Here is a 25,705-nt window from a genome sequence, read left to right as displayed (position 1 = left end):
TGGATAATGCTTTATGATTTTATTTTTTTAGAATGTGTTTTGATTTGCCATTAGTAAATACTTTGTATGTCATATAATTCAAGGGAATCATTTCCGGACCCTAACATGTTTTGGCCAACCTTGGCAACTGTGGAGACATCCATTTCTGAATTAGGTCTGCACACTATTACTCCTCCCAGTATAAAATTTAAATGAACATTAAGATCTTCAGTCTGTAGCACATATGAACAACATAGTATAGTTGCATATGCCCAATGACAGGAAAATTGAGCAAAAATCCAGTTATTTGCAGTAGTGTATACAGCCAGTAGAGGTCACACTCTGAAAACTTTTCTTCAAGATGTATTTTCTTTTGTTTGAATTTTAGTATAATGTTTAATAACTTTTCATGAATATTTTCTTTAACTTTTCAAATTAAATGTGGTGAGAAAATCTGTGGAGCAAATGTTATTTCTGTTAACTCCTTTTGGTACTATTACTGTCTGGATCTGGCTTTTAGGTTGTGCTTCCTTTCCAGGGCATTTAATAGTAATCCTGTTGGCCCTTTTTGTCATAAATTGTCTGCTCTTTTCTCTTGGAGCAATAATTAAGTATATTGAATACTTTAGTTTTACTAAGTTTTTAAAATATATTATTTAATTCTTACAAGAGAGTCTAGAAGTATATGGTTTTATCTTTATATTACAAATGAGAAAGCTGGAACAGGAAAGTGATTTTCCTGTATGCAGTGGCAGTGCTTGTATTCTAGCCCTCTTCCTCCTAAATCACATTGCTCTAGAGTGTTGTATTAGTTCTCTGTGCTACATTTTAGCAGTAATTGAGAAACTGTATTGTATTCACGGGAGATTGACTGCCTTTATGACAGATCTAGAAGCCACTCAGAGCAGTTGAAGGAGCTACTTAATTATTTAATTTGGTACCCATTACCTGATTAGATATTTTGCAGTATTAATCCTCTTCTCCATAGCTCATTAAAATCCTTGTGACTAATTTATTTTTCTTTGCAAATTTCAGGTTAGAAAAGTAGTCCTAGATACCATGAAGAATATTCATCCAATTTATAACATTAAAGTGAGTGGTAATTATATATAACTGTACCAGTGATGATTATACTTCTTTTAGCTACAGAAACCTTTCTTGAAATTAAATGTTTTATGAAATTCGAATGCACGAACAGATAAAACAGAGCTATTTTGGGTAAATTAGGGGTAGAATTCAACCTACTTAATTCTACCCCAGTTTTGTAGGTACTTCTTGGAAGCTCCCTATGGAGCACAGTGTGAAAACTACTGAAGGGGATACTGTAATATGTTATGTAGTTCTAATCAATGAAAATAAGCTTCATAGAATCTGTTACAGATCATATCAATCTAGTTTTCTTAGATTATGAACCCATGTATTTAAAGATATGATCTTTCAGAATTCTACCTTTTTCTATTAAAATCTGGAACATCTCATGTTGCATTAAAACCTTTTTTTGAATTTAACACTCAAAATGTAGCCCCTTTGATAGAGATCTGTTGTATCTCTGTGTGCACAAAGTTTGATTATTCTTAGAAATGTAACGGTGGTATATAGAACTATTTTATGATGGGTTTGTTGAGCAATCCACTTAAATTTGATGAACTTAAGTTATAAAGTCACTGTTAGATTAGGGGGAAAGTGATTTTGAGTTACATTGGGATATTGCAGATAAAAACAAAGCTATGTGTCTGATCCCTGGTTTGCATCCTCTGATATTACAAGGTCTAAAATTTAAATGGAATAGGGAAATGTGAAAATATTGGTTTTCTGTAATCATGAGAAAGTTTACTTTTGTCTTTTTTTATGGTATTTCAGTTGCTACTGAAAACTTCCTGCTTGCAGGGAACATCGCTAATTAAGAGCCCTCCCTGCTTTTATAAGTTGCATTTTAAATGTTTTAATGAAATAATGGTTGAAAAGTCAGTTTTATTTTTGTCTCATTTTAACAATTCTGCATTTTGTAATTAAGTTTCTAGTGGTTTTCTAATAATTATACATGTTTGTGATAACTTATCTTTTTGCTTATGTAATTGGTTTAATTTCACCAAAGAAACTAGGAACAGTTTCTTTTATTATTTGTAGAAGCAATATTTATAATGTCTGAGTCTGACAAATGTGTGACTTCGGAAAGTAAAAATTTTTACTTTGTTGCATGACTGAAGAGCTTAATGATTAAGAGAGAGTTGGCAAAAGATTCTGAATTACGATCACAAAGTTGGGAGAGATTTTTGCCACAGTTCAAACATAAAAATGTGAATAAACGCAAGGAACCAAAGAAAAAAACTGTTAAGAAGGAATATACGCCATTCCCACCACCACAACCAGAAAGTCAGGTTAGTACTAAATGTTGAACTTTATATGAAGGAGAATCTATTTTAATGTATTTGGTCAGAAACTTTATTGAAGGTATTTCAGGTGAGATGTATATATATATAGTGTGTATGTGCAGAGCTATAAGAAACTGAGAGTAAATATAAATAGGCATATTTTTAGCTGAGTGCATGGCGGTGTGCAGTGGGGCCTTCACATTGATTATAAACGGCATCCAGGAGGTTTGTGTCCCTGTAGCCACTGTAAATGTTCCACAGATAAAAGTTGAACAATTTAGTCTGCAATTACTCTTTTCTCTGCTTTGGCAACATTCTTGTGACTGTGTGCTCTATGATTGTTCTAGTTCTGAAATCTTAAATTGTAAATTGTAACACCCACCGTTTTTCTAAGTTATGATTCCTTTTGTCACCTGTCTTCTGCTTCATTTACTCTCCCACCATGACCAGTTTCCATTTTGTTCTTGCACATCATTGTTTTGATTCATGCCCCTTTTTACTTCTGTCCCACCTTCTCAGCAAAACTCTAAAACTTAGATCAGTCTAAAAACTTGACTTCTTCCTTGCAACGTGGCTACCAAATTAAGTTAGAGAAAGTTTTATCTTTGGATTAATTTCTTCAAAATTCATGTTTCCTCTTAATTCTCTCAGTGCCCTCCCACGTTTAGGATATGACATTGCATTTTATTGAAATATTTGAGACCACCAGATAAGAACCCCTTTCTGTTTCCTCTTCTCTCGCGTATGGGTTTTCTTCCACCTGCATCAGCCTTTTCTATGTGTTCTTTAAATTCCATCTTCACCTATCTCCTGGGGGTTCTTGCTTCATTATTCCCTTCCTTGGCTATATCCTAAAGCCTTCCCTTTCTACTTCTGCTCAGCATGTGAACTCATTGCTTTCTATATCTCTTTTTTCCACAACCATGTTGGGAGTCTTTCAGGGAAGATTTGATGGTTGATTGATGGGGAAAATGATGATCATAGTGAAAAAACAATGGGATTGTTGGATCGCGGAGGAAATTGATAGTAGTTGGGGAGAAAGTGGAGTGATGCAGTCATTAAACCATGCTTCCATAACACCTGCCTTATTTCTTATGGCCCTTTCTTGTAGTAATTGACTTATCTTTCTTCCGGAGCTGTGTAAGCTTCTTGAAACAGTGATGTCTTGATTGACTTGTTCTTACACTTATTCATTATGTGACAGGGCAAGTTATTTATCCCATCTGTACTTAGGTTTCCCCATACCTAAAGTGGGAGTAATGATAATACCTATCTTAAAGAATTGTTAATGAGGATTAAATGAGTAATTATAAAGAGCTTAGAACAGTGCCTTAGATATAATAATGCTATATAAGTGGGAGACAGGTCGGTTATACACATTTTACGTGTTGGCTGTATACTGAATGAGCAAGCTGTTGCTTTTGCTTAATGAGTCACCAATTCCTGATAGTTCTGGCTTTTATTCTGCATGCCACTACCTTTATTCCAGGCTCTCATCTATTCTTCATTCTCTCCATTAAAATTATGCTTTGGTCTTTTCAGGCTTCTCAGAAACCTACACTCATTTCTAAATCTTATCCCTCCTACTTTGTCTGCCATTGAAGCTTCTTCAAATTTTCCCCAAAACTCTCTCTCCAGTTTCTTCTTACACTTTTCTGAATCAGTGACCTTCCATGCCGTATCCCTGAACTACTCTGGGTTGTATTCCATGGAGGTGCTTTCCTACCTCCACACTTTTGTGCATGTATTCCCCTCAGCTTAGACTCTTTCCTTTATGTTACTACCATTTTTATTAATAAATCAGAGTTTGACCTCATTGTTTTTACCCTAAGGATATTGTGACTTGCTTAGGACATGACGTCTCCTCTACATTATTTCTGATGTAAATACCATTTTCAACAGATTGATAAAGAATTGGCTAGTGGTGAATACTTTTTGAAGGCAAATCAGAAGAAGCGGCAGAAAATGGAAGCAATAAAGGTAAGGCATTTTATGTCTGGCTCACAACATTAATAGCAAAGTTCATAGATACTTGAATTATTTAACTATAAATACATTTAACTAATGTATTTTTTATTTATTAATGTAGGCTAAACAAGCAGAAGCCATCAGTAAGAGACAAGAGGAAAGAAACAAAGCATTTATTCCACCTAAAGAAAAACCAATTGTGAAACCTAAGGAAGGTAATGCTTTCTGTGATGTAAAAGTCTTTATTAATTAGGAAAAGTAAACCCATAGTAAATTTGTCTGAATCTCTTTAAGAAACAGTTGTATCTTTTCATCAGTTCTCTTAGCATTTCATTAATTACTAATCCTAAGGACAAGGGATGACTGAGATAATTTATAATTTAGAGGCAGCTAATGCCTATTTCAGTGTAAACCTCTCCTGACCTCTGGTCTGTGCTTGGGAAAGACTCTTTGTTGTGAAAGATACAAACCCAGGGCAGCCAGTGCATCTTCTGTAGAAATGCAAGAAGATCCCTGAGCTCTGCTGTCATGCCTCTCAAAGAGAAATTATCAGAAGTTGTACTTTTTCTTCTCTTTATGTAATCTTGGCTTAGAGTTTGGCTTCTATATTGGTAACATGGATTTCTCATCACCTTAGACTAAAGGACGCTGACAGGTCTTATTCAGGAGCTATTAGTGCAAAGTGATTGATTGTGGTTTTTAAATGGCAGAAATCACTTTTGCACTAACCTAGTATTTAAAAGACACTAAGAGAAAACATTCTCATGCCATTTCTTCATTTCTTCTGATGCATCCTCTTCGGCATTTTTTTCCCCTGTGGTAACACTTGTCCTCTTCCTAAAGTAACCCTCCAGAGTGAACAGTGACACACTGAGGGGAGAGGGCTCACCAGCAATATTGTACATAGACTTGGTCAGAAACAGATTAATACATTATTATTTTAATATATTGCTTGTTAATAGCTTTAAAAATACTATATTCTATGGTAGATTATTGGTTATATAAAAGGTAGAAATATCATAAGTATTATAATTTCCAGTTTGTACAACCTGTCAGTTGAGTGCTTTGAAGGTCCTTAATAGCTAGTTACCCTAATGTAGTTTCTCCACACGGCGGAGGCCTTAACGCTCTGTGCTTCTCAGGTTGCTGGGTAGTTTGTACATTATTTTATGCTGTGATACTGTACTTTGAATGGTAAGAAAAAGTTGCATTCTTTTTTACTGCTTCCTTTCTCTATTTTGTTCACACTTTTGGCATTGACTAGATAGTTGGGTTCTGTTTGTTAGGGGGACTTCCAAATACTCCCAAATTATTGTCTTTATTACCAAAATGTTGTTAGTATACCAAAATCTTGTTAAAATACTATTAGTCAGTCATTCATTGAATTAATATTCAATGAATTAATTCATTAATATTTGGAAAATTTGGGTTTTGATACTAGAGGAAGTAGATTTTGACCTCTAGCTCATGGTTAGCTGATAAAACTTACTGAAAAGGGATACATGTAATTTTAAATTATTTTAATGTGCAAGATGGAAAATAATGAGGACTCAGAAGTTCCAAAATATGGAAAAGAATGTAGGTAAAATAATTGAGTCTGAAGTAGGACTTAAGGAAATAGTCTTAATATAGTTGAATCCAGTAATTGGTTCAATTATGCCATTTATGCCATTTTTATGTATACTTGTACTAATATATATTTAAAGTATTTTATGATTTGTTTTATGTTAGTCTGAAGAAATTTCTGCTTTAGGCGGGTGTTTTTATATTTTATATGTGATCTTTCGATTATAAGAGTACTCTGAAGTTAACTGCCTTAAACATATATTATTTGTTTTACTTGGTAAAATCTAAAGTATTACATGTATTGTGCTTTTAATTTGTCTAGCTTCCACTGAAACTAAAATTGATGTGGCCAGCATCAAGGAAAAGGTTAAGAAAGCAAAGAATAAGAAACTGGGAGCTCTTACAGCTGAAGAAATTGCGCTTAAGATGGAGGCAGATGAAAAGAAAAAGAAGAAAAAAAAGTAACATACCCAAAACTCCTTGACTAGAACTATCTCCTTTTGTAAAGGATTTCGAGATACCAGGCATTAGTTGCCTTATTTGTGAGAAATTTTCTGAGGGGTTTTTTTTTTTGGTGGTGGTGGTGGTTCATAGAAGAGTGTTATTTATAAATTATTATTGTATTTTTTGAAAAATTTATACTAGAAAGTGGTATATATGTCTGTATACACTACGACCATTGTGATTATCCATTAAATCCAGTGTCTGATGCTATTGGTTAGTCTTCAAATATAATGATGTCCCAGCATTTGAGGCTCCCTCTCTAATGATAACAAGTAAATATTTAGGTTTATCGCTTTTGAAAATTTGGTTTTACTTTTAGCAGTCCATGAACACAAAATTAAGGCCTCTAAAATCAGATCCCCTAGTTACTCCTCTGTTCTGAATCTGGGGAAGTGGTAAACCAAAAAGACAGAGAAAACCAGATATTTAGAGTCAAAGCAGCATGCAAAAGATAATAATGTTTTTAACTAATGAAGGCTACTGGAGCTAAGAATCACCTAAAAAAGTGCTACTGTACCTTGCTCATTTTGCAGATTTGGAAGCTGAAACATGGGTTAGAGTCCACCTGTGGCAACCTGCAAACAATGCTTATTTATAGTAAAGAAAGATGAGTTTATCTGATAGAGTTAGGAAGTTTCTTCTTCTGAGTAAGAGTATTGTTGTAACATAAATTTTTTTCTGAAATGTTTTAAAATAGAAATACACCTAATTGTTATTGGTTAAAAAAAGCCATATGTGAATAAGGTTGGTTTTTGGGTTTTTTCTTTCCTGGATTGTATTAGTCCAAAAGAACTAAATTAGGGTACTTGTGCTGTACCAAAATGGTAATTATAACAGACAGTATTAGAATTACTGAATTAACAATGAGAAAGAGAGAAGTGTATCTGTTACGTGGATATATGGGCCAGCCTGGATACACAACAGAGTAGTAACCTGTGAAACAAACATAGAATATCCTCTTAGACACTGTTCCTCATAATGCATTGACAGAATTCACATAGCTCTTAATGAAACAATTTAAGATTGATGTACGTACGTTTGACTTGGTCTCGCTGTCGGTTAACTGTAAAGGAGAAGAAAGAAAAAAAATTAAAAGGGTAGGTGCAGGTGAGGGTTTTATTTCAAAAAGTTAAGTCTTTAATTATAACCATTAACTTGCTTTGGCTTTATTGCAGTGACTTTCCAAGTTTAATTATTCAAAATTTTTTGAACTGACTGAATTAATTTGGTATTTTTAAGTTGACTTTTTATATAAACTTATAAACCTTTTATAAAAAGGAAACTATACCATTACTATAAATGGAAAATCATTTTACACATCATAACTAGCAGGTAATAAAATTTAAAAAATAAAAAATATTAGAATGTGACAAATTTATTAAAATATATTTCTAAAAATAAGTTTCTTCCTGAGAAGAATGATACTGTTTGTTTATGATGAGTCCCTAGTGAAAAAGACAGTGACCTCTCTTTCATCCAGTCTAGTGTGTCACTAAATCATCATTACGATATTTGACTATCAATCAAGTCGTTAATTACTCGCCTCCTTTCACTGAGCTTTATTCAAATTTTGACATTCAGAGCACTGGGAAGAAATAAATTCCACAACTGCCTTTAGCCTTCTGGATACTTTCTTTTATGAAATAGTTATGAAATAGAAACCTTTTCCACACCAGTTATGCAGCAGTCGCTATTAGATGTTTGTGGTAGAACCCATCATCTGGTCCTCTGGGCACTTGTGAGCATCCCTGGTCTTCATACCTGTGAGTGGGCTTTGTCTGTGGTGAATTACTGTAAAGATGCTACCCTCACTTTTCTTGGCAGTTATATCCATGAAATCAAGAGTGATGTTCTAGTTATTATTTTTTCTTATATATATTTTTAAATGTTCAATATTCAACTGTTGAAACAAATGTATATCTGTGAACTAGCTAAAATCATCTCATGTACCAGTAGTATGCCCAGCACATTTTGTAAAACAGTCCTGATTTGGCCTCCAAGGGTATTTATTGAACTACCAGCAGTATCTAGGAGACCACGAAGGAGTTTATGCTCCAGTGCTTGCCATAATTTGTCTGAGATGGAATCTGTTAAATAAAAGCTTTTATCCTCTAGCCTTTACCTTCATCAGACCTTATAAAAGGTCAAATGGTGATTCTTAAGTTTTTTAGTCACAAATCTTACTTACTCAGTATTAGTGCGAAGAGTAGAATACTTTCAAGTAAGCCTAAACTTACACATGAAAACAAATAACATAAATCTAGCTTTGAGAATAGGAAATTAGTGACAAGATCAATCTGCAAGATGTCAAGCACTTATCTGAAGTAAATGGGTAATGAGTTTCACATCTTATAAAAACAAGTTAGCATATGTGTTTTCTCAAGAGTCCAAGGGCTTTAATTATTGGACTACAGCTTTAATCTTCTAAATGTTATTCCCCAAGATTGAAGATCATCTCAAGTTAGATCACCACAGATAAAAAGCTAAAACTAGAAGTATTTTTGTCATTGTGGTGGTGGTAGTGTTACTAATTGCCTAGATTTTTAAAGGGAAACATTTTTTTCATTGGATTGTTTCGCTGAAAAAAATAGAAGCAGAAACTTGACCAAAGTCACAGTGGTCGAACTGGAAATTGCACCGAAACTTGACATACTGTTTCTAAAATCCATAGTTTTAGCCTTTATGTATACTGGTTAATTTGGAAGGAAGAAATATATATGTTTTGAAGTGCTACAGCAATGTGAAAGGAAGAATTTAGTGAATATGTTGATAACTTGATATTAGCTGCATTGTGGCTACATGTTACTTTTCTTCACAAGAGTGATATGAGTGAAATAAAGAATGATTGGACTGGGAGAAAAATGGCTCAGAAAACTTTGCAAAAGTACTATTGTATGTAAAGATAAGTATTCAATGTTAAATGGGAAGGAGGAGAACAAGCAGTTTAATAGATAGAATTTTATAATTTTAGGCCTGGAAGGGACTTTAGAAAACAAGTGAGCGATGGAACACTTTTTTCCAAACTAAATTTCATGCAGTGAAACTTGGCCCACTCTGTCCTTCCTCTATTCTAAGCACCCTACTCTAGCCCGGCTGCTCTGAGTTCAGTTTGTTACAAATATGGACACAAAAGTACCACGGGATTTGCACAGCTTAATTGAAGTTTCCCCTTCACACCATGGTAAAAATAAATAAAAACATACTGGAATGGAAGGGCTTGTGTCTAGAACAAGAACCAGAAATAAACTCTTGGCCAATTACTAATATTTCAAAATCACAAAGCAGAATTTTGCTTGGATGTTTCATAAAACATCCTTGGAAATTTACCTGCTTGCAGCTTCTACATTTCTTCATTAAATGCTGTCTGGCTAATAAAAAGTGCCCTGTTGCAGCTTTATTTTATTTTCATTTTTTGGTGATAGACCCTCACCGTGTCACCCAGGCTGGAGTGCAGTGGCACAATCTCTGCTCACTGTAACCTCCACCTCCCGGGCTCAAGTGATTCTCCTGCCTCAGCCTCCTGAGTAGCTGGGATTACAGGCGCCCACCACCACACCCAGCTAGTTTTTGTATTTTTAGTAGAGAGGGGTTTTACCATGTTGGCCAGGCTGGGCATGGTGGCATGGTAATCCCAGCCACTTGGGAGGCTGAGGCAGGAGGATCACCTGAATCCGTGAGATGGAGGTTGCAGTGAGCCGAGATTGCACCGTTGCACTCTAGCCTGGGCGACAGAGCGAGACTCTATCTCAAAAAAAAAAAAAAAAAGCAGAATTGTTTGTTTGGATGACTTGTTATACTTATTTTTGATCTTACTGAAATAAGCAAATCTTAGGAGTCTTAGTCTACAGTTTCTGATGGTTTTTTGTTGTTGTTGTTTGACCAATTAGAACTAAATAAAAAGAATCTGATTTTCACATTTAAATTTATCTTAAACATATTCCTAGAACAGAAAGCCATTGGTTTAATTGCTACTTGATGCCACTTTCCTTGAAGATAGCCGTTAGGATAAAGCATGGTTTCATTGTTAATTCTGTAGAAAATTATATGTTACTGTTAAACGATTCTATTGGTAGATTGTTCCTTTACTCACCACAGAGATTGTCCAAACACTTGTCATTATTGGGGCAGGCACTGCAGGTGGCTCCTCTCTTATATGGCCAAGTTGGGTAATTGCCACTGTAAAGTAGAAGAAGGATGTCCATTAGGAGTTTTTTGGTTTTTTAAAATTGCAATTTACTATGAATCCTTAACTAAATCCAGAAGAATAGTGAAGTACAAAGGTTCAGAGAGTTGGTAATAGAAGTGAAGACAGGACGGCAGAAATAGAAGGCTGCTAATATTTGCAGAGTTCATTCTATGTACCTATGTCTATGAACCTGTTTTAATCTGCATCCCATTTAATTGTGACAGCTCTGAGAGGAAGTTATTCTTGTTTTACAGATGAGACAAAAGATGTAAGAGATGCCTTTAATCACAATTTATACATTTCAGAGTCAGAGGAAAACTGGATTTGACTCCAGGGCTGTGCTCCCTCTCTTTACCTACCCTCTGGCCTATATGATTACTGCCATTCAAAAAAACTGCCCATCTTAGAAAAGCTATGGTGACCCACATTCAATCTTCTCAGTTGGTCAGCCCTCTGTAATTTTCACTGGATAGGAGCCATTTGGCTGGTGCCTTCCAAAAAAAATAATAAATAATGGCATGGAGGAATTTCTAAAGTACAAATTGTTTTCACATACAAGATGTGATATGAATAATAGCTACTAATTAGTGAGCACTCCCCATGTGCTTGTCTTTGTTCTAAACAACCTTGAATGAAATAATCTTCCCAAAAACCCTATGAGGAAGTTACAGTTGTCTATTTATCCCCATTATAAAGCTAGAGGCTGAGTCACAGAGTATAAGTAATTGACCAAGGTCACAGACTAGAAAGGGAAATAATATCCAAGCATTTTATGTCCCCATAAATATCCTCATAGTAGTAATGGGGAGAGGCTGCACATTTCTCTCAATGAGCTGCCATTGCACTAATTTTTTTTGGAACTCTGCTTTTGGAAAAATTTCTAAACTTTTTTATGTAATTGTACCCTTTGGCAGTCTGGTGAGGCCTATGGGCTCTTTCTCAACATAGTTTGTTGTTAAATGCATAAAATACATAGGATTATAAAGGAAACCAATTAAATTGAAATAGTTATCAAAATGTTTAAAACAAGATTTGTGATAAAGTAATATGTGCTTCTCTATTTAAAGATCTACTAGGGGGCTATTAGTTTCAAAGTAGTGATGAACATAAACTATATTTTGAGATCTCTACAGCAACTGGAATGTGGTATGAAAATATCTGATATTTACAAAGATGATACTGCTCAGTCAAAGTCACATTTATTGCTAGTATGATGGTGGAGTGTTGTCTTCATTCATAATGAAAGGAAATGTTATTTTTAATAGAGGTTAGTGAAAATAAAAATAAAACTTTTTTTCTAATCAAAGTTTATGGTCCTCCTTTCCCCAACACTCTACAATTACCTCCAAAGTTGAGAACTCTCCCCTTAGACACACAACTTTATAACGACACCTTATTTCCAACCCCAAATCTATGTACTTATCTCATTTTGCTCCAAATTTTAAGTTGCTTCAGAAATTAAATTTACCCTGTGCTCACTCTGCACCATGGAAAAAAGGTAATATAGTAGAAATTCTGATAGCAATTTCAAAAGATTTCCAAAATAGACATTAGTCATTGGAATGTCTTTCATTGTTAATAAGCACAGCATTAAGTGGTTTAAGTTCTAGAATGATTTTAATAAAATCATTTATGATACTTAGTTGTGCATTCCAAACTGTAAAGGAAAAGGTAAAAAATGCTACTTAAAAATAAGCTAAAAACCAAGACAGTTGGTGAGGTCTATGGAAATGGTAGTATTCATCTTGGGAGAAACATGCTACTGGAAAGGCCTGGATGTGTCTAGATGGGAGTCATTAAGACTGTGGGACCTAAAGTATTCAGCACAGTAAAGCAACAGGACATTTCAGTGTTTTCCCTGGTAGCCTGAGAGAGAAGAGGGTTGGGGTTCTGGGACCCAGGGAAAGACCGAAGACAGATCTTTAAAGAAAAAGATAAATATGGGTAAGGGTCCCTAAGGCAGTGACGGCCTAAGCACACTGGTACCATCTTGACTATCTTGTGGTCAAAGTTATTTCCTCTTCTGTGCTATAATCCTTTCCTCCACTAATCCACTCTGAGTAAAGATCCGTTACACACCATACCCTTGTTCATGGTGCCCCGGGGAAATGAAGAAGAGAGTGTTACAGGCAACTGGAAGATTAAGCATTCCAGACCCCATTCTGAGGTATCCTCAGAAATATTGAGGATACTGGACTTCCTAAGATTATGTGGAATGGGGGCCTACAACTTTTTCTTTGTATATAGGAAAATAATACCTCAGAGGGCAGAGGGCAAAGGGAAATGAGGACATTCCTAACTGGTCTCTGTGTTTTACCTTTTATGCTCCTCTAATCCATTTTCCATCCAGACTGATTTCCAAATTTAAAGGTCTCATCGCTCCCCTGCTTCATATACTTGAATGACTTCTTATGTAAACTTTGTCATGATCTAAAAGTTCCCGCTAGATCTGCAACTGCCTTCCTCCCCAGGTTTCATCTGTTTAGCGGACCGAGGGCACCGGTCTCTGTGGTTTAAACTTGCCAAACTTTTCTTCACGGAAGTTTTGCTGTTCTTTTTTCCACTAGACAGCTGTTCTAGAAGTTCTTACGTCTGATTCCTTCTCATTCTTCATGCCTAAGCTTAAATATATCACAGGAAGCCCTTCCCTGATTATTTTAAATAGGGGCCTTGCCTATTGATAGTTTCTATTACAGTATTATTTATATTTCCTTAATTGCCCCTATAATGATGCAGTTATTTTATTTGTATTATCTGTTTGCCCCATAAATATTGCTCTCATAAAGACAGAGACTGCCCTGTTCTCCTTTGGAGCTCAGTAAACAAATATTTGTTGAATAAATGAATATTTGAAGTTAGTCTTTATGGAAGCATTATAACTTTGGTTATAAGCTTTACAATTTAATATTGTTTATAACTGAAGATACCCGGGCGCGGTGGCTCACGCTTGTAATCCCAGCACTTTGGGAGGCGGAGGCGGGAGAATCACGAGGTCAGGAGATCGAGACCACGGTGAAACCCCGTCTCTACTAAAAAATACAAAAAATTAGCCGGGCGTGGTGGCGGGCGCCTGTAGTCCCAGCTATTCGGAGAGGCTGAGGCAGGAGAATGGCGTGAACCCAGGAGGCAGAGCTTACAGTGAGCCGAGACTGCGCCACTGCACTCCAGCCTGGGCGACGGAGCGAGACTGTCTCACAAAAAAAAAAAAAAAAAACTGAAGATAAATGAGTCTAAACCAGGAAAATTTACATTTGTACTTTAATGAAAATCATGAATACTTATAAAACATTCACCATTGCCAAACATTATATATACCTAGTATTTTACAAAGCTTTCTCTTGTCACTTTCATGGCTACTCTTAAGTGGGGGGTGCTGTTATCCTGATCTATTGGAGGTTAAACTGAGATTCAGAGTTAACTTGCCCAGGGTCACACAGTAAATTAGCTGTATCTTAACCATTAAAAATGTCATATGAGGCCAGGTGTAGTGGCTCATGCCTGTAATCCCAGCACTCTGGGAGGCTGAGGCAGGTGGATTACTTGAGCCCAGGAGTTGGAGACCAGCCTGGGCAATACGGCAACACTCTGTCTCAACAAAAAATTAGCTGGGCATAGTGGCATGTGCCTGTAGTCTCAGATACTAGGAAGGCTGAGTTGGGAGGATTGCTTGAGCCTGGGAGGTTAAGGCTGCAGTGAACCATAAGCAAGCCACTGTACTCCAGCCTGGGTGACAGAGTGAGAGACCCTGTCTCAAAAAAAAAAAAAAAAAAAAAAAAAAAAAAAAAAAAGTCATATGAAAAGTTACCAGTAACTAAATTATGGCTTTGTCTAGTTTTTTCTGGGTTTTCTTTATTTTCCGACTCTAAGATATTAAGTCAAAGCTGTCATCTTCTGAATGACACTTGCTTTGTCTCATTCATACCTACAGCACTCAATCAGAATATCGAGCATGTCTTCTGCACATTACATCAGGGAAATGGCTTTCTTTCAGCCAATCTCCAGGAATCCAAAAATTCAAAGGCAACAAATTAAAGATCGTTATATATATTGCAAATGGTTAAAAAACTTTAAAATATAAACAATTTCTATAAATAAGAAAATCTAGTAGAAAAAATGGTCAGCCCACATGATTCACAGAAAAAGGAATATAAATAGACAATTATGTGAAGAAATTTATAATTACTAGTAATCACAGAGATGCAAAGGAAAACAAATGCCATTTCCATCAAATTAGAAAATACTGAGAAATTATAATACCTAGTACTGATGGTGAAATACAAATTGATATAATGGTAGAATGTAATTTGGCAATATGTACTTAAAACAAAAATGGTCACAGTCTTTACGTGCTAGTATCTCAAGGAATTATAGGGAAATAGAAGTGACTGAAGATATATATACGAGGTTGTTCATCATATATTAAATGAAAATATAGTGAACAATCTAAATTCTTCAACAGGATGGTGGTACCATCAAGAGCATGGACTCTGGAGCTAGACAGCCAAATCAAAGTCCATCAGTGATAGTCACTAACTGTAGGACTTTGGGCAGGTTGCTGACCCCGTGTGTGCCTTGCTGTTCTTATTTGCCAAACAGGGGTAGTAATAGCCATCTCATAAACTTTTAGTGAAGATTAAGTTAATATATGTGAAGCACTTTAACAGTGCTGAGAGCATTGTAAGCATTATATAAACAACCTATCGTTTTTATGATTAAAATCACTTAAAATTTTGATAAGGGGAAAATTTTTCACAGCATAATTTTAAATGAAAAATAGAAAATGTATATTTTCAGTATGATCAGTTTTCTAAATATGTGTATGACACAAGCACACATATGTAAGTTTAAAGAAAGTAGGAGGAAGGTGTGTTCCCTGTTTCCCAAAGTGGGAACTATATCTGTTTTAAAAACAACTGTCAAAAGTAAATGAAATAGATTATATAAGTTGAGGAGTTTGTTTTGCTTTGAAAATTGTGTAAAATTGCCAAGTTTTTAATAAACCAATAAATATAACATCAGTTCTTCCACTCTGTGGTATTATTACCGTATACAATTTATGTCCCTGACGAACGTTTTAGTCTTACCACTCTTAAAAATATGTGCGTTATGTATTTAGGTAGTATATATAAAGGATGTACACAAACACACACACCCTCTCTCTCTCTCCAAGAAAAATGTACCAGAATGTTAATGAAGTATATCTCTGGGCAGAAGAATTAAAGGTTATGTTAATTTTTTATTTATACTTTACTATCCAGATTTTCTATAATGAAAAGGAATACTGCTAAAATGATTTTTTTTTGCTGTTATTTGGGGGTGTTTCCTATAAACCGGTTGATTCAGGCACTTACCCTGGTCCGTAGTTGCATATGAAATGTGCTCCATTGGAAAGAGCATCAAAGCCAGAAACTTTAGGGCAAAATTGAACTGCGCAGCCAACTTTGTAACTATCTGCCCAAACAACCTGAAAGGAAATAAAGATTTTTAACAGAGAGAAACCATAAGATAAACATTGGGTATGATTAGGTCTTCATAAACATGATGAGGTATACCACTCTAGTTAGAGTGCTTAAAACCCAGGAAGGTTTAGATGCTCAGAAATCAGCTGGATAGACCTGTAGTTACCATTATTGTGGGGTGTGTGTGTGTGTGTGTGTGTAATGAACGATAAGATAATTTTTGACAGTACAATGAAGAAATAAAACAGGGTAATGCAATAGTGAGTGATTGCTGGCGAGGTGATGCTGATTTAACTTGGGTGTTCAGGGAAGACATCTCTGAAGAGGAAGCATTTGAACCGAGACTTGGACAACGAGGATGCAACACTCAGGACAAACATTCAGGAAACAAACAATGGAGGAAGAGCATTCCAAGCAGAGGGAACACCAGGGAGAAAGGCCCTGAGATGGAATTTGCTTGACATTATAGAATGGCAGGAAGAAAGCAAGTGAAGCCAAGATCTGATGAGTTGGGGAGAGTTATAAGCAATGAGGTCAAAGGCAGAGAAACCGATCACGGAGATTCTTGTGAGTGCTATGTTCTTTTTCATGTCTTAGATCACTTTGGTGGTTATGAAGTGAACGGACTGAGAACAGCAAGGGAAACAGGAAGCAGGTAATTTTGGAGGCTGTTTCAATGGTACAAGAATGAAAAGATAGTGACTCACAGGTGGGTGATGCCAGTGGAGCTCCCAGGAATGAATCAGGTTCATGGCTCAGCTTAGAGGTAAAGCTAAAGGAATTTTGTTTTGAGTGTAGGGTAAGAGGGGAAGAGATAAAAGTTTTAGTTTGGGGCTTGAGAAACATTTACTGAGATGGAGAAAACTAGGGAAGGAGGAGGGTAGGTGGGAGCATGGGCAGGGGTTTTGTTCAGAACATGTTGATTTTGAGATGCCTGTTAGACATCAAGTGAAGATTGACTTGGTAGCTGCAGTCCAGAGGACAGGGTAAGGCTAGAGATGTAAATCTGGAAGACATGGGGGCAAGATTAGATCACACAGGCAAATATAATAGATCAAGTAAATGAGAGTCTGGGATAATGAAAACAAACACAAAACCAGCCTGCAAAACAGACTGAAGGAGGGATCAGTGATGTAGGCGGGAAGCCAAGAACAGAGAGACCTGCGCTGTTACATGGGATCCAGCACTCAAAAGAGCCCCGTGCTTGGTTTAGATCAGTGCTGTCACATATTTTAGCACCTTTAGTGGTGCTTTTCTCTTGCTTTCTGAACAAAAGATTCCACATTTTCATTTTGCAATGGGCTCCACAAATTCAATTATATAGCCCATCTTGACCAAGAGTGTTTGGTGTCACAAAAGCCTAAAGAAGAAAGTATTTAAAGGTGGATACAGCCAGCAATTAAATGTACTCCTTTTTACAGCAGTACCAAATTACAATTTAAATTATTTTTTACTCATAAGTTTTTGAGCAATTTTGTCATAAGAACTGTGCTAAATACAGGGGACACAAAAATGAATGAGCTAGAACCAGTGGGTACATTCACAAAACTTAGAAAAAAAGCAGTCATGAAACTCATCAGGTGAGAGTTTGACCGCTGTGAATAGGAAGTGGAAGATGCTAAGGGCATGTATGGTATGGTGCCTTTCTCTGAAGAAATGAGGTGGAGCTGGAGCTGGGATGAGCTGGTCTGGAGTCTTCCAGCAGAGGGCAACATCCTGTGTGACCCCAGGGTGGGATTGATCCATTCACAGAACTGAAAGAAAAGCCAGTGTGGCTGCAGAAAACGAAGTTACTTTAAAAATAAATGAAGTTCGCTCCCTGTATCAGGTGTTTGAACTAGAGGAACTCCATCTTGGTAGTGTGTTTTTTTTGTCGTTTTGTTGTTTTGTTTTTGAGACGGAGTTTTGCTCTTGTTGACCAGGCTGGAGTGCAATGGTGCGATCTCTGCTTATTGCAACCTCCGCCTCCCAGGTTCAAGCGATTCTCCTGCCTCAGGCTCCCAAGTAGCTGGAATTACAGGCATGTGCCACCATGCCCAGCTCATTTTGTATTTTTCGTAGAGGTGGGGTTTTACTGTGTTGGTCAGGCTGGTCTCAAACTCCTGACCTCAGGTGATCTGCCTGCCTCGGCCTCCCAAAGTGCTAGGATTACAGGTGTGAGCCACCATGCCCGGCCCTAACAACTCCATCTTGAATAGGGGCTGAGGATGAGACCTACTGGGCTGCATTCCCAGACGGTTAGGCATTCTAAGTCACAGGGGAGATAGGAGGTCGGCACAAGATACAGGTCAAAGACCTTGTTGATAAAACAGGTGGCAGTAAGGAAGCCAGCTGAAAGCCACCAAAACCAAGATGGCGATGAGTGTGACTCTGGTGTCCTCACTGCTACACTCCCATCATGACAGTTTACAAATGCTGTGGCAACATCAGGAAATTACCCTATATCGTCTAAAAAGGGAGGGCATGAATAATCCACCCCTTGTTTAGCATATCATCAAGAAATAACCATAAAAATGGGCAACCAGCAGCCCTTAGGGCTGCTCTGTCTATGGAGTAGCCATTCTTTTATTCCTCTTTCTTAATAAACTTGCCTTCATTTTACGGACTCACCCTGAATTTTCTCATGCGAGATTCAAGAACCCTCTCTTGGGGTTTGGATCCCGACCCCTTTACTGTAACACCTGGAGGGAGAATAGGAAGTGAGGCAAGAGGGGAACTGAGGTTGGATCTCAGCTTCTCCAAGATTTAAAGGTGTGCTAGAGGTGGGGACGTGACTAGGGAGATGGTGGGCAGAATGTGGGCTGCCTTCTCCTTGGTTTGGCAACTGGAGAGGGTACCCTCCTTTGGCAAGGGAGAGTGTACTTCCCTACTCCATGATCTAAAAGGAGTGCTCCCTAGAAACATTTCTTTATCCCCAGGAACCCCCTTCAGGGAACTCCAGCCTGAACAGGCAATGAATCAGCTTAGTATCACTGTGAAAGCCCAGCTTTATAAGGGTTGTTAATCCTCAGGTTTGATCGTTAAACTTCTACTTTCTGATCAGTTTTATTTTTAAAATTTCTTAGTTTTATTCATATATCTCAAAGTGATTTTACATGGGGTCTTTTGTTTAAAATGATCTTGGGCCTGTCTCAAACCTACTGAATGCCAGTCACTGGAGTTGCTTTTGGAGTCTGCATTTTAACAAGTTCCTCAGGTAATTCCTATGCATGCTGTGTTCAGTGCTGTCTTTATTCCTTTATTGTCACCTTGCTCATTTTATATTTTTATCCTTTGGTCTTCGGGCACTTTCTTCTGTAGCATTGTTATATCAAAAGTATTCTTAATCTTTAGATCCCTTCCGCATTTTAATACTTTTTCCTCAGAAGTGTGCAAATGTTAGTTACCATTTTGTGTGTTTTAGTTGGCCTCTTTTTTTTAAAGTCAGGTTTATTAGGGTATAATAAAGATACAATAACATTTATGATTCTTAGGTGTACATTTCTACGAATTTTGGCAAAAGAATACAGTTGTGTAGCCACTACCACATTCAAGATATAGAATATTTTTATCGCCCCAGAAAGTTCCCTTGAGCCCCTTTGTGGTCAACCCCCACCCCTAGACCCCAGCAATCATTAATCTGTTTCTGTAGTTTTGCCTTTTCAAGAATATTATACTAATGGAATCAGTCTAAATATAGCTTTTTGAATCTGGCTTCTTTCACTTAGTATAAGTATTTGTTGTATTCATTTGTAGTCACTGCTTTTTATTGCTGAGTAATATTTATTACATGGATGTAGCACAGTTTATCTATCTTTCCAAGTCAGTCTCTTTTTAAAAGCTTCATGGTCACTCTGGTTTTTGGTTAAACTCGTGGGCTGTGGAGCCACAAGGCTTGAATTCATATTCAAGCTTTGCCACTTACAGTGTGACCTTGGTCTTAGGTTCCTTATCTATTAAATGAGGATAATAACAATACCAACTCCATAGGCCTATTTTGAAGTTTTAAATGAGCTTCTGGAACATAGCAAGCACTCAGCAAATATTCTTGTTTCATTCCCTTACCACTAAGTTTCTTATGCTTAAAAATTCTTAACACTTTAATTTTTTTTTATCAGGCAGGTTTCTGTTGTATGTTTACTTACTATAGTAAACAAAAAACCATAATTATAACAACTACTCATTTTTGAGAACTTAGGTGTACCATTAAGCATTTTACATGTGACATCATGTTTAATCCTTATAACAACTCAATAAATAAGTGTTATTGCTCTTACTTTTGTAGGTAAAAGATTGGAACCTAATTCTGCCTGGCCATGAAGTACTGTGAGGACAGTCCATGCCCTCAGCAAGATGGTTTTAGTGTTTTCTCTTTTAGCAAGCTCTTCAGAACCAGGAACCACTCTTTATACCTTTCTTACAAAAGCACTGCACCTGGGGAACCCAGAGGGGAGGAAGATGTCTCCCTTATAGGCCCACAACCCCTTCCCACCATCTTTCCCTTTCAATTCTCTGTACGAGCTCTTCTGGTTCATTATCAGGAGTATGGTAACATTGTAACATATATGAAACCTACTACAGAAATTGTGAAACGTCACATTTCCATGGTTCTACGAGAGTATAAAAATAAAGATATCAAGAGGGTGGGAGGAGGCAGGAAGAGAAAAACTAAAATAAGATCAGTAGCGCCATCTAGTGGGAAATCCTAGGACTATCAAACCCAAGGAATCTGCTACCCTGCCCAGATACTTTAATCAAACTATTTCTAAACTTTATAAAGCTGAACTGTCAGCAACACAATGTCGAATTTGAATCATCTTACATTTTATACACCAACATTTTTCCTTAATGCCAGTCTATCTCCAGTGAAGACAAAGCTAATGTGTTGAATGAATACATCAAGAAATACCATACATTTTGTGAGGAGATAATGGGTCTGAATCTATTTTCTTTATTCTGCACAACCTCCCATCATCAGCCAAAATCTGCAAATAGCTTGATTTTTGAAGAGGAGAAGAGGATAAGTAGGAGGTTGTAATATCCACTTAAAGTAACTGTCCAGCATGAATTTAACACAGCAATTGAGTAGTTTTGAGTCCCCCAGGAAGATTTCTTGTCATGATGAAAACAGAGAGTCTTTCACCTAGCTGTCAGATCCTTCTTCCATTATAATTGTTGGAAAACCAGCTCATGTAAGGGATCTACCCTTTGTTCAGTGCCCACTAAATACTAGTATTTTATTAGATAATTTATACATATTTGTCCGGCCTCTGAGCCCAAGCTAAGCCATCATATCTCCTGTGACCTGCACGTATACATCCAGATGGTCTGAAGTAACTGAAGAATCACAAAAGAAGTGAAAATGGCCTGTTCCTGCCTCAACTGATGACATTACCTTGTGAAATTCCTTCTCCTGGCTCATCCTGGCTCAAAAGCTCCCCCACTGAGCACCTTTTGACCCCCGCCCCTGCCAGTCGGAGAACAACCCCCTCTGACTGTAATTTTCCGTTACCCAAACCCTATAAAACGGCCCCACCCCTATCTCCCTTCGTTGACTCTCTTTTCGGACTCAGCCCGCCTGCACCCAGGTGATTAAAATCTTTATTGCTCACACAAAGACTGTTTGGTGGTCTCTTCACACAGACGCGAGTGAAATTATTATTTAAGCCTTCCAACATATCTAATATCTGAACCTCAACTCTTCATCTTTTTTTTTTTTTTTTTTGAGACGGAGTCTTGCTCTGTCGCCCAGGCTGGAGTGCAGTGGCGCGATCTCGGCTCACTGCAAGCTCCGCCTCCCGGGTTCACGCCATTCTCCTGCCTCAGCCTCCCGAGTAGCTGGGACTACAGGCGCCCGCCACCACGCCCGGCTAATTTTTTGTGTTTTTAGTAGAGACGGGGTTTCACCGTGGTCTCGATCTCCTGACCTCGTGATCCGCCCGCCTCGGCCTCCCAAAGTGCTGGGATTACAAGCGTGAGCCACCGCGCCCGGCCTCAACTCTTCATCTTACCAGCCAAATGACATCAGGGGAACAACTTATTAACCTCTCCGTTTATTCACCTGTGGGTAATACCATTAACATCTCCTTAATAGATCTGTGGTAATAATTGAATGAGGTCTTCAGTGTAGAGAGCTAAACACTATGCCCATTTAAAAAGTGATTGCTGCTGCTCTATCTTCCCAGCCCAGGGGGTTCTTGGACATTCTCCCCATGATGAGTGTCCCTCTTCTGAAGTGGGGGTAGAATGTAGTGGTCTCTTAAAGAGGATCACTCATGTTAGGATCACTGAGCTTGGGTTTTAATATCTGTATGTATGGGACTGGGTTTTAGAAAATGAATTTTCTCGTGACCAAATATTAGCCCTCCTTTTTTCCCTTAGATGTAAGGGGAAATTTTACAAGTAAGCTCAGTTAATTTTGGGAGGGCCATCTGTGAAATCTCAGGCATTTATGACATAAATTCACATTTTCTCTTCTTTCGATTTCCTGGAATGGTGAACATGGAGTGTCTTAACTTGTGTATTGAGCATGGTTTAGGAGTCTGTTGTCAATTTTACAGTCTTTTGACCTCCATATATTTGGCATGCTGAGCTTCTCGCCATTGATCTAAAGTACCAGGCCCATTCATACACATTGTATACTTTCCACACCTTGCTGAGAATTCTCTTCCCTTTCCTTTTCATCTGAAAAACTCCCACTCAGTTTTCAAGTACCAATTCACATGTCTCCTGCAGTGTGAAGCTTTACACTTCCTTTTGGCTGGATAAGTTGCTCACTCTGTCCTCCTTGCTCACATGGCACTTTGTCAGCTTCTCTAAATTGTACTAGCCAATCACTGTCATAATCCATTTACACGTAAGTCTCTCCCAAAAGGTCAATTCCTGAGAGTCAGGGACCATTCCCAGCTGTATTTCTCCTCCTTCCCTGGCTCATTCCCTATTTCTCCTCACTTCCACTTCTCCAAAATTGTATCCCAATAAAATGTTAGCTCATAAACTATTGTCTCAGGCTCTGTTTTCCAAGAATCTGGACGAAAACATATCACTAGTGCCTGTTATAGGGTAAAAGCTTAAACACTAATAAATAAATGAAAGTAGGCGCCCTCAAACTGACAATTATTTCTGAGTATTTAAATACTGCAGTGCATAATAGTACAAGTACCACTTGTAGGCTATCTAGATTTAGCTGTCTTCTCCCCTAGGTCTTCCTTGGAATCCAAGGAAACTTATTTCCTGGTTAAATTTATTTGTAAATGTAAACCAAAATTGTTAGTTTATGAGGTAAATTTAGGAGAAATTCATTTTACTCTTACAATACTAATTTTTTGTAACTGCACTAAACTTCGTTCATCTGTAACACCACGAATGAGATCACAGGCTTTGTAAGGCTGAGCTGGAGTGAGGGAGTTTTTCTAACACCATGTTGCTCCTTAAAACCACCTAATATTTCAATGTAACTGCCTTGGTAGAAACGTTTTTGCCTTCATACCCCATTTCAACTGATTTTTTGTGCCCCCAAACAGTCAATTATAGGTTAAGTACCGTAAGTTATTGGTTTGACAAGGATGGCCAGGAAGTGACAGTAAATAAACAAAATGTGACCAGGAGAGGAAGGCAGCGATTATGACAGATGCTTCCTAGGGAGTTGTTTCTATCACGCTGCAAATGTGAGGTAGGGTTAGGGAGCCAGAATCAGCTTGAGTAAAAATTAAAAAAAAAAACTCAATGGGTGGCTCTGAATGTGGCTATTGGGACTAATAATATGGATTCTGGGGGCAGAATACCCTCAGAATGGTTCATATAAGTTTACACATTGGCCTCTCTGCTGGCCTGGGACTGACTTTTTCTCCCTCCTTGTGTAGCACCGTGCGTGGTGCATAGTGCATGGCACATAGTAGGTTTTCAGTCGATGTTTGAGAGAATGAGAGGCTGTGGAAGCACCAGTTCTTATCGATGTTTCTGTCTGAGAGGCTTGTTTCTTCCAATTTTATAGTCCCAAAACAATTGCCTCAAATTTCATTTAAAACTTATGCCAGCTGGAACCTGAAAATCCTTTCACTCATAAGGTTCTTTGATTTCTCACAAATGAAATAAAGTCTTATGGGAGAATAGCTGTTACAGAAATTGTTCAAAGCCTGTCCATGTTGGTGGGCCTCACATATTACCTATTATGTGCTTAGTTCACACAACTAAACTTTTCAAGCACTATTTTCTCTGTTATCGGAATCTGTTCTATTTATTATTTTTAAAGTAGGTCTGTAACTCCCTTATATTTACAGGTATACTAGCATACTATACATTTTCTTAACCTCATAGTACAATTTTCTCCTCACACTTGAAAAGACAGTTTCAAGAAAATATAGGGCAGATCCTTACCTGAGTGTAGTGGCCACAGACTTTTCTGCATATCCGAGTCTCGAAGTCATAGTCCTGGATTTCGTCATACCAGTTTGTGATGGCGGAAGACACAGAAAAGATGGGCACAGACCCAGTCCAGATGTTCTCTCCCAGTGAAGTGAAGTTTGGGTGCAGTTTGTGGGGTGGCTTCAGCCGTGTATTATGTGAAAACCGGCAATTGCTGGCCCATGCTTTTGCAATTTGGGCTAGTGTTGGGTCCCAAGTCTGCAAAAATAAGCATTAAGCAATAGGGGGTTCATCTAAAATGTAACTGGGGTGAGTACAGTGGGAATTTGAATGGAAAACGAGGTGAGATAAGGAGAGAAGATACCACTGCATATGAGTCCTCTATAAATATGGTCTTCAAGCACTGAGTAGGTCTGGTAGGAAACGTGATTATTTAGTTTCATGGAATTTAGAATCTAAGTGAGGAAAACTGACATTTCACTGAAGGCTAATTATGGGCAAAATAGTGTGTGCCGTGTTTCACAACACTATTCCATAACCGCAACAGCCCATATCCTAAGAAGTTCAGAAAGGTTAAAAACCAGCTTAAAGCCACGGATCTGAAATTCAATCCCAAGCCTTACTGAATCAAAATCCCATCCTTTCCCCAGATGCCATTCTGCCTACCTGAGCAACTCAGTACTTTGTCAGCAACAAAAAAAGTAAATTTAGAGGCAAAAACCAAAAGAAAACCAAATCACAAACATAAACAGGGAAGAAAATAACAAAAAGAGAAATAAAATCCACTGAAAACCAGAAAACAGGAAGTGTCCAAAAAGAGAAGTAAAATGTGCTGTGGCACTTGCTTATAACAACAGTTGAGTAGACAGAGCTAAACTGGATGTGTTTTGATCACAGACTGTGAATTTACTTCATACATTAATCACAATGAAAAAAATCATTCAGGATTACGAAGGTATTAACACCAAAGTTAAACACATTAGTTGTTTCTGACTGACTTACGCCACAATTAATGATATTTTCCTTACCATGTATAGCATATCACTGGCTGTTGGTTTCACCTCTGATCGGAACTTGTTATGGATTCTAACGCAGTCTTTGATGAAATCTTCATTTTCGATATCTGGCAAAAGATTTGCTGTGTGTGAATAACTGGAGACAAAAGAAACCATCCAGGCTATTGTAGCAAGTGTGACACGCATGCTTTGTCTGGCATGGAGCCTTGGGAGGCTGCAGTCCAGAGCCGCCGCAGTTTCTGAGAGTGTGATTGCCTGAGTGCTCAGCCCGCAGCTTTGCAAACCTAGCCGACTTCAGCTTTGAGAAAACAG

At 37.6% G+C, this 25,705-nt stretch overlaps 2 protein-coding genes across 2 annotated transcripts in view; one reads left to right on the top strand and one right to left on the bottom strand.

Moving 5' to 3' along the window:
- The window catches only part of KRR1 (KRR1 small subunit processome component homolog), an 11,990-nt gene extending 5,640 nt beyond the window's left edge, over window positions 1-6,350 (top strand). Inside the window, exons 6-10 of the mRNA XM_032170781.2 lie at window positions 1,015-1,071; window positions 2,187-2,357; window positions 4,254-4,331; window positions 4,441-4,534; window positions 6,208-6,350. Of these exons, the coding sequence (XP_032026672.1) occupies window positions 1,015-1,071; window positions 2,187-2,357; window positions 4,254-4,331; window positions 4,441-4,534; window positions 6,208-6,350 (543 nt within the window). The remainder of the gene's footprint in view (window positions 1-1,014; window positions 1,072-2,186; window positions 2,358-4,253; window positions 4,332-4,440; window positions 4,535-6,207) is intronic.
- GLIPR1 (GLI pathogenesis related 1) lies at window positions 4,318-25,705 on the bottom strand. Its single transcript, XM_032170782.2, has 6 exons — window positions 25,406-25,705; window positions 24,390-24,635; window positions 15,927-16,039; window positions 10,480-10,565; window positions 7,426-7,452; window positions 4,318-7,322 (listed from the first exon to the last, which is right to left on the bottom strand). The coding sequence occupies exons 1-6, from the start codon at window positions 25,577-25,579 to the stop codon at window positions 7,168-7,170; spliced, it is 801 nt and encodes a 266-aa protein (XP_032026673.1). The 5' UTR covers window positions 25,580-25,705; the 3' UTR covers window positions 4,318-7,167.

Source organism: Hylobates moloch, unplaced genomic scaffold (assembly GCF_009828535.3).
Source record: "Hylobates moloch isolate HMO894 unplaced genomic scaffold, HMol_V3 SCAFFOLD_12, whole genome shotgun sequence".
Taxonomy (NCBI): domain Eukaryota; kingdom Metazoa; phylum Chordata; class Mammalia; order Primates; family Hylobatidae; genus Hylobates; species Hylobates moloch.
Note: the sequence above shows the minus strand (reverse complement) of the source record. Positions and strands in the feature narration are given on the sequence as shown.

What these genes read in the sequence shown, in the direction of transcription:
- GLIPR1 (XM_032170782.2), bottom strand. Translation starts at nt 25,579, where the DNA reads ATGCGTGTCACACTTGCTACAATAGCCTGGATGGTTTCTTTTGTCTCC. An exon ending in TCTGTGGCCACTACACTCAG is followed by an intron (nt 16,040 to 24,389) that starts GTAAGGATCTGC and finishes ATTTCCTTTCAG; the next exon opens with GTTGTTTGGGCAGATAGTTA. An exon ending in ACAGCGAGACCAAGTCAAAC is followed by an intron (nt 7,323 to 7,425) that starts GTACGTACATCA and finishes TTTGTTTCACAG; the next exon opens with GTTACTACTCTGTTGTGTAT.